Source organism: Brachyhypopomus gauderio, chromosome 3 (assembly GCF_052324685.1).
Source record: "Brachyhypopomus gauderio isolate BG-103 chromosome 3, BGAUD_0.2, whole genome shotgun sequence".
NCBI lineage: Eukaryota > Metazoa > Chordata > Actinopteri > Gymnotiformes > Hypopomidae > Brachyhypopomus > Brachyhypopomus gauderio.
In genome coordinates, this window is record NC_135213.1 from 36612578 (window position 1) to 36622308 (window position 9731).

Consider the following 9731-nt stretch of genomic DNA (forward strand, 5'->3'; position numbering starts at 1 on the left):
ATGTGTCTGGTGGCCGCCTTCTCCGTGTCCTCCTACTCCACCACCGTGCACCGCACCGCCAAGCCCTTCAACCCGCTGCTGGGCGAGACCTTCGAGCTGGACCGGCTGAGCGAGTTCGGCTACCGTTCAATCTGCGAGCAGGTGCGCGGCGCCCCCTACTGGCATCCTTTACATTTTTTCTCTGTTTCGACCACGTTTCCGTAGTTTTTGCGGTTTCGCTCGTCCTCAGGTGAGTCACCATCCTCCGGCCGCCGCCCACCACGTGATCTCACAGAGGGGCTGGACCCTGTGGCAGGAGATCACCATCGCTAGCAAGTTCCGGGGCAAATACCTCTCGATCATGCCCCTGGGTGAGAGTCTGAGCAGAACACACAGCTGTCCACTCACACACACACACACACACACACAGCTGTCCACACACACACACACACACACACAGCTGTCCACACACACACACACACAGCTGTCCACTCACACACGTACGTTTACCACAGGCAAAATGTGTGCAGTGTTTAGTGTTACACAGCGTGTGTTCACTATTTAGTGATATAAAACACTGGACATCAGTGGTACACGGTGTGTGATTAGTGTTTAGTTGTACACAGCGTGTGTAGTGGTACACACCATCTGTTTGGTGTTTGATACACAGTGTGTCATGTGGTACATAATGGTATGTGTTGTGTGGTCAGCAGAAGTGTGTGTTCTGTATACCGTTTATCAATATCAGTACATTCGAAATATGGGGGTGTTGGATTTTTCTCATGTTCATAGTAAAAAAAAAAAAACATTTCATACATACAAATACAAGAAAAAAAGACAGTACAATAAAGAAAGTGAAATGGCTGAGAGGGTTTAAGGAGAGTGATGGTTGTGTCCATCCTGTTGTAGGAGCCATACATCTACAGTTCCACCACAGCGGGAACCACTATGTGTGGCAGAAGGTGACGTCCACCGTGCACAACATCATCGTTGGCAAGCTGTGGATCGACCAGGTGTGTACACACACACACCCCCCACACACAAACAAACACACACACACACACACACCCCACATACCCCACACACACACACACACACACACACACACACATACACACACACACACCCCCCCCACACACACACAAACAAACACACACACAAACACACCGCACACACACACACACCCCACATACCCCACACACACACACACACACACACACACACACACACCCCACACACACACAAACAAACACACCGCACACACACACACCCCACATACTCCACACACACACACACACACATACACACACACACCCCACACACACAAACAAACACAAACACACCGCACACACACACACACCCCACATACCCCACACACACACACACACATCCCACACACACAAACAAACACACCGCGCACACACACCCACACACCCCACACACACACATACCCCCCACACACACAAACAAACACACCGCACACACACACACACACACATACACACACACACCCCACACACCCCCCCCCCCCACACACACACACACACACACACTTTTCCTTTGCATACTAGTTTTTATTAGCAAGTCTCTGTTTTCGTCAATTATATGTTTACATATTGCATATTACTTTTAAGGAGAAGTTTTCAATCTTTTATACTATGTATACTGTGTATGCTGTGTATAATGACAATAAAGGCTTTCTACTCCACACATACACACGCACACACACACACACAAACACACACACCCACCTCCCCACCCCCTCAGACACACACACACCCCACACACACCCCACACACACATACACCCCTCCCCCACACACACACACACAAATGCGCGCACACACACACACCCTCACCCGCACCACAGCTACAAAACCACAGTGTAACACCCACACGTGTGTCCAGGACATTCTAAAGTAGTGATTCTCAACTGGTGGGTCACGGACAGCTTGTAAAACAAAACAACCAAACAAACAAACAATAATAATAATTAATGCTCTTAACGATTTTGTGCTCATCTCTTATCTTGAAAAAAAAGACTTAGAGGCACGCATCAAACATGCAAACCATGTCTTGTTGCCATGGCATCCATCAATTGTTTACCCTTTTAATTTGTTATAATATTTGTATTGTAAAAAAGTGGGTCGGCACTTAATAACCATGAGAACGTGAGTCCCGGGCTGAGACCCCTGCTATAAAGAGTGTGACAGGTTAATCTATGAGACTCCTTAAATTTTAACACGCATGTCTTTCTCCCTCTACAGCGTATATATTTCGCTATAGTGATATTAGCGTTTGTTTTTCTCTGTGTCTTCCTCAGTCAGGAGACATCGACATCGTGAACCACACTACCAAAGAGACGTGTCAGCTAAAGTTCTGTCCCTACAGCTACTTCTCCAGGGAGGTCCCGCGTAAGGTAAACGTCCCGCTCCTGTGTGTCCTGGTGAAGCCCCAGTCTGCCAAACCTCCCCTGCATTCAAACCACCAGCCTAACGAGTTAGAACCAAGATTCTTCTAGATTCACTCTAGATTCATCTCCACGCAAGGATACCAGCAAGCAAAGTTAAACTTACATTGCGCTTCTAACAGCGGCTGTTGACACAGAGCAGATTAAAATGCCAATCCACCAGCAGAGCCAAACGGAGCCAAAGGTGGTGAGGTTCCTTGAGAAGAACCAAGACAGGAACCATAATGACATGAGCTGAAGATAATGACACCAAATATGAACAGGGTTAACAATCACAGCACAGTGAAGATAACGAATGAAAATAATCAGCATACCATTAAGTAGGAATTCAGGGTTGCCAACTTTTCAAGATCACTTGGAGTGAGATTTGAACCTGGGGGGGATGGCGAACGTAAATTGTTGATGGGGGGGGGGGGGGGGGGGGGGGGGGGTGTTAACATAAATTGTTACCCTGGGGGGGATGTAAAATGGACACAAATTAAATATTATATCGCGATCGATCGATCGCCAGTGGTTGGCACCAGAGCGAACTAGTAACTCATTGAATCATAGATGTGGATCAGAGGTAAATAAACTACTTTTTTTTTCTCTGCATGAGAAATCGGATGTGTGGCGTGAGAATGTGTGAAGAGTCAAATGTGTGTGTCTCACGCTCAATGTGTGAGAGTTGGCAACCCTGTGGAATTATACTGGCATTAAAGTCTCTATGTGGTCAATATTGTCTCCGTGTCCAGGACTAGGGTATGTAGCACACAGGGTATGTAGCACACACAGGATATGTAGCACACAGGGTATGTAGCACACACAGGGTATGTAGCATACAGGGTACGTAGCACACACAGGGTATATAGCACACAGGGTACGTAGCACACAGGGTATATAGCACACACAGGGTATGTAGCACACAGGGTATGTAGCACACACAGGGTATGTAGCACACAGGGTATGTAGCGCACACAGGGTATGTAGCACACACAGGGTATGTAGCACACAGGCTATATAGCACACACAGGGTATGTAGCATACAGGGTACGTAGCACACACAGGGTATATAGCACACACAGGGTACGTAGCACACACAGGGTATGTAGCACACAGGGTATGTAGCACACACAGGGTATGTAGCGCACACAGGGTATGTAGCGCACACAGGGTATGTAGCACACACAGGGTATGTAGCACACAGGCTATATAGCACACACAGGGTATGTAGCACACAGGGTATATAGCACACACAGGGTATGTAGCACACAGGGTATGTAGCACACACAGGGTATGTATCACACACAGTTGAATTCTATGAGGCTGAGCTGAATACCTTGGAAACAGATTCATTTTAGTAGATTTATTTTACTAGTGTAAAATTCTGTTATTGTTTTTTCTTTCCTGTCTCCGTGGCATCGTCTAGGTAACGGGCGTGGTGTCAGACAGCGAGGGCCAGGCACACTATGTCCTGTCGGGCACGTGGGATGAGAGGATGGAGAGTGCAAAGATCGTCCAGAGCAACCGAAGCGGTGGCAACGGCGAAGGCAAACAGAAGACCATCTACCAAACGCTCGCTCCCCGACTACTGTGGAAGAAATACCCTCTCCCGTACGCATGGAGACATGAACACACACACGCACGCATGCACACCACACACACACACACACACACACACACACACACACACACACATACAGTGAGTCCCGGACGGTGTTAGAGATTGAAAAGTTCGTCGTAAAGCAGTTTTTGTCATTAAGCGTGACCCTAGATTTAGATACGCTTTGTTCGTAAATACAGTATAGAAAAAACGAACAATGTTCTCGTGCGTGCAGCGTGAGAAAGAGGGATCGCGTTGCCGAGATGGGCTGCAGTGGAAGCTGCGCTGCCTTAGCTTATCGTACACAACAATCCACTACACTCCACAACACCCCACAACACCACAACAACACCACAGCACCCCACAACACCCCACAACACTACAACAACACTCCACAACACTACAACAACACTACAACAACACTACAACACCCCACTGTGCTGCCACTGCTCCTCCGCGCACCACGCAAAATTAAAAAAAAGTAGGTCGTAACTCCGGTCCGTCGTTAACCTGACCCATCGTTAAGCGGGGACTCACTGTATACACACACACACACACACACACACACATAATCACACACACACACACACACACACACACACACACACACACACACACACACACACACACACACACACACACACACACACACACACACACACACAGTGTTCCTTAGCTCTTTAAATAATCACAATAATCATTTAATCTTTTGCATTTTCTTTATATTTTTCTTTCCTTCCTTTCCCCCCTCCCTCTCTCTTCTCCACCCTTCTCTACCCTCCACCCCCTCCCCCAACCTCTTAGGGAAAACGCTGAGAACATGTACTGCTTCTCCTCTCTGGCTCTGACGCTGAACGAGGAGGAGGCGGGCGTTAGTTTGACGGACAGCCGGCTGCGGCCCGACCAGCGTCTGATGGAGGAGGGGAGGTGGGAGGAGGCCAACACGGAGAAACAGAGACTGGAGGAGAAACAGAGGGCTGTGAGGAGGAGGAGGGAGACCGAGGCCTGCAACGCTCTTGATGAAGGTAAAAGAGAGGATAGAAAGAGAAGAGACGGATGGATGGAGGGATGTAGGGAGAGAGAGCGAGAGACAGCGAACAGGCAGAGAGACAGAGAGGTGTCGGAGAAATAGCCCCAGCAGTGCAGATCTGGGTGCTAGATAAACATGGACGTGTGAGAGAACCGCCAGCTGTTATCTAGAGCCCAGAGACCAGAGTTAACACTAACAGTCACTGTGTGTGTGTGTGTGTGTGTGTGTGTGTGTGTGTGTGTGTGTGTGTGTATGTTCATAGGCCGGGACTATGAAGGCTACCAGCCGCTGTGGTTCCACCGGAGTACAGATCCAGTTACTGGGGAGACGAGCTTCGTGTATAAAGGGGGTTACTGGGAGGCCAAGGAGAGTCAGAACTGGAGCATGTGCCCCGACATCTTCTAGAACACGACGGACAAACTCACGGACACGTGGGGTCTCACGGACACACAGGGGCGCACAGACTATTGCTACCAGGGAACGTTGTGTGTGTGTGTGTGTATGTGTCTTTGCACTCCTAACAGCACGACCTCTCCCATACTCTCCTACAGTGTGTGTGTGTGTGTGTGTGTGTGTGTGTGTGTGAGAGAGAGAGAGAGAGAGTGAGAGTGAGCACATCTTCCAAACCCAAGTCAGGTTCTTTCTTCTGTATCCTCTCTAGCCTGTGTCCTCTTTCAATGATCAGTTTCAGTTTTAATGAGCTTCACTGTCATGGCAAAATCATGTTGTTTTGCCAAAGCATTTACAGAACAGACTGACGGAAGCAACATGTACACAAACACAGAAGAACAGAGCAGTAAACAGCAGTACATACAGCACATACCTGTACACACTCTCCCTCTCTCTCTCCCTCTCTCTCTATCTTTCTCTCCATCTCTCTGTACCTCTCTCATCCCTCTGTACCTCTTTCTCCATCTCTCTCTACCTCGCTCTCCCTTCATCTCTCCCTCTCTCTCTCTCTCTCTCTCTCTCTCTCTCTCACACACACACACACACACACACACACACCGCTTCTGCCTCTTTGCCTCTCTCTTCACTGGAAGATGAAAGATGACGTCTTAAAAGAAGACGAGTTCGCACTTTATTAGGACGGATTGGTCATCACAGTGAGTGCGGTTCACAGGGTCTAATTTAGGCCACCGCTCCATCGTTAGACTGTGGTTATTCATACTCTTAATGTATCTTTCCTTGTGTACTTTACATAATTAAGATGCAGCAGGTAATCTCATTGGACGCTCCAACCTTCATACAGATATTTAACCTATCACATACTTCTGCTCTGAGATGAGCAGGGGGGCGGGGCCACTGCAGATGCCTGATGTTCTGGACATCCTGGTGTAGATGTCTTCAAAATCAGCTGATTGAACATCCCATCATCCGGTTGCCATAGCACCTCCTCTGCCCTTAACGACCTGCTGGAATCAGACCAGTGCAGGACTCAAGATTGGTTCTTTTGTTTGTGCCGTTACCACGGTTCCCCTTTGAAGATATTCGTGCCTACAAACATCTTCCAACATGGTGGCCATCCTCCACGCTGATCTCACCTTTTGGAAATCCTAATTCATAAAAGATGAGTAACACTCAAATAACAGTAAAAAAACATACTACAGCCAGAAAGACAAACAGTATGATTCTCGTGTCTCTGGTAGCGTCTCAGTGAACTACAGTACGACCTCATGCGCTGATCACCTCACGTCTCAGTACTGACGGGCTGAATCACAATGTTCTGCTTCTGTGTCTTACGCTCTGACTCCTGTAGTGGCTGAGACTGAAGTCTGCTCTGTGTAGACGGTGTATGACACAGGACTTCAGATCTGAGCTCTTTTCTAATTGCTGTCTATAATGTAGGTATATAAGACATAACCATAGCAGTCTGGACACCTGTGTGACTATTTTGTAATAACAGAGGTAACCAGGAAGGATATATGATTATAATTAATTTAAAAAATGAATAAAACTGCAATTCACACTGTTTTCAGGACATAAACATTTAATGTCAATTAAATGTCTTCTTATCTAAGATCAAGCCAGATGGAAGTTTTAATTTTTGACAAGCATCAGTAGTTTGATTTGAAATTTTAATATTTTATATTAAAAAATAATTTCCTGACATGTTGGCACTTTGCTTTATTGCGGCGGGCCGGAGTGCGAGGTTAGCACGTTCTCTGCGTCTGACGCGTGTTTTAACGGCTGCTGGCTGAAGGGAACAGGCAGGGCGTGTAACTGAGATGGAGGTGCCACAGATCCAGCTACGGGTGGAGCTCGCTCAGGTCAAGGGGAGAGGGGCCAGAGAAGTCAGGAATAAAAGCTTCCCGAGTCGTATCGGTCGGTCCAGGGCCCGGATGTCTGTGCAGTGCAGCGTGTGCATGTGGGTTTTGTGTCTTCACCCTGAAGGCCTTAAGCACAATGGGATTGAACAACAGTAAAAGAGTCAAATTTATTTATTTTACTGCCCTGCCCTTCAGTTTTTTACTTTATCAGGTTGTGTTCTAGATTGCGGTTGCCCTACGGCGTGTCAACCGATCTCTAATCCTGTCTACCACCGCTTAATCTCTGAGCACAGAACCCCACTGGCGGGGCACCTAATCCCACTTTTAACAGCCCAGATGGGCTGCAGTGGTTGTGGCAGTGTAGTGAGCATGAAGCTGCCAGTGTATCAGCAAACGCAGAGCTAATCGAGTTTTTATACAACATGTCAGTCTAACTCAGACCTGGGTCCCTGTCCGGCCCGCGAGAGGCCAATCATAAATGAAACAAATATCTATGTCGTGCGTGCAATACAACTGTGACGCTTTTATTTTGAAAGCGCTACGTTTGTGTTAATTCCGTGTGGACGTACCTGTGTGTGAGCTGTGCGAGAAACACTGTAGGTCAGGTATCACCAAATGGCTGAACGCCAAACCCGAACGCCGTCCTGTCCGGACCCAATCACATTCCTGATTAACTGGATACGGACCCAAATGCCAAAAAAATTTAACGGGAGACTATATTTTAAACCGGAGAATTTATTTTCAGACGAGTGTTACGTTACATTTTAATTGTGCATTGTGCTCCAGGTTTGAAAAGTGCTGGAATTTAGGCTAAAGTACTTGAAAATGCTTGAAATTGTAACTGTATTTCGATTCACAACAAATAGCTGACTGAACAGGGGAGTATTCCAGAAACCGGGTAAGTAGTCTCAAGAGTTAACGAAAACTCAGGGTTTTCCTTTCCAGAAACCGAGCTTAGAGAGAACCTGAGTCAGCTGGGAAATATTGAAATGGACCTTGAAAGTGCCATAAAAGTGCTTTAAAGCTAGGTTTAAGCCAGGTTTATACTTGACGCGGCGCGATGTAGAGGTCTGCGCGGGACTGCTTTTTTAATCCCGCTCCCGCTTGTTTTAGACCCGCTCCCGCCAAAAAATCGCTTGTTTTAATCCCGCTCCCGCCCGCACCGGCCAAAAAATTGCTTGTTTTAATCCCGCACCCGGCCACCACATACACATTTCTGTCGCCCCCGCCCGCAATCCTAATATGAATTGAATTAATTAGATTTAGTACTTGAAATTTTCTTATGTATTTATTAAAACAGCAATATAGCGATTGATCGCGCTGTCCCATTTCTTATCACAGTCCAAACACATCCCGTTAGGTGACGTACACCAACACTTTCTGACATGTATCACAACAAGCCGATTTCCATCTCCATTAATTACAATGGAATATGACTTCCATACATCAGACTTTCCTCTAGTTGGCTTAATTGTGGTGTATTCGCCTGTTTTAATAGAATTTTCCACAGCTGAAACTGGTTGACCGTCTACAGCAGGGGTCGGCAACCTATGGCACGTGCCACTGGCACACCGAGGCATAGTCACTGGCACGCGACACGCTGGACCAGCATCAGCAAAAATATATATTTTAATATAAATTATTATATTAATGGATTATACTTTCGCGACTCCGCACGCACACCTCGCGCGAACGGCGGAGGCGTTTAAACTTGGCGATCGATCGCGATATAATACTTTTTGTGTCGATTTACACCTCCCCCCCTCCTCGGTCAACAATTTAAACTCGCCGCCATAGTGGCACACTCATTGACTGGACATATTAAAGTTGGCACTCCATGTCTCAAAGGTTGCCGACCCCTGGTCTACAGTCTCTGCCATTTCTGTATCAAAATGACAAAATGACGCACACTTCGTGTTCACGTGATCAGTTGCTTAGCCAATATTTTGAATTAGTTTATTGCTTACTTACTGAATGATTAGTTGTTTTCGTCCTGTTCCTTATGCATGGAAATCATTGCGTTGTTATTATTATAATTTTCTAGACTATTAATTTGCGGGATTTTTCTACATGTATATGTGGTCCCGCATCGCCTGCTAATTCAACTCCCGCTCCCGCCAATAACAATTAAATTCTGTTCCGCGCCGCAAGATATTCTGTCGGGACCCGCGGGATTACCGCGGGAGTGCAGACCTCTAGCGCGAGGGTCCGCGCGGCGAAAATTATGTAATCGCGGTGGCGGAGGGCCTCACGCGCTGTTGATTCGCAAGGTCGTGCACCTCTCGAATTTTGTAACTTCGCGCGCGCGCCGCGCTTCAGCGCAATGAACAAAGTCATGTTTGCAGGGTTCATACACCTTTATAAGGTGGAATTAAAGCACTTGTACGTCACTTTCAAGGTC

General features: G+C 47.1%; 1 protein-coding gene across 2 annotated transcripts in view; it reads left to right on the plus strand.

Annotated features, from left to right (window-relative positions):
* osbp2b (oxysterol binding protein 2b) overlaps positions 1-7135 on the plus strand; it is a 51188-nt gene extending 44053 nt beyond the window's left edge. For both annotated transcript variants that reach the window (XM_076997997.1, XM_076997996.1), the window contains exons 8-14: positions 1-141; positions 230-350; positions 889-992; positions 2302-2397; positions 3857-4041; positions 4835-5055; positions 5323-7135. The exon at positions 1-141 is cut by the window's left edge and continues 105 nt beyond it. In XM_076997997.1, the coding sequence (XP_076854112.1) occupies positions 1-141; positions 230-350; positions 889-992; positions 2302-2397; positions 3857-4041; positions 4835-5055; positions 5323-5465 (1011 nt within the window). In that variant the 3' untranslated portion in view covers positions 5466-7135. The remainder of the gene's footprint in view (positions 142-229; positions 351-888; positions 993-2301; positions 2398-3856; positions 4042-4834; positions 5056-5322) is intronic.
* The last annotated feature ends 2596 nt before the right edge of the window (positions 7136-9731 follow it).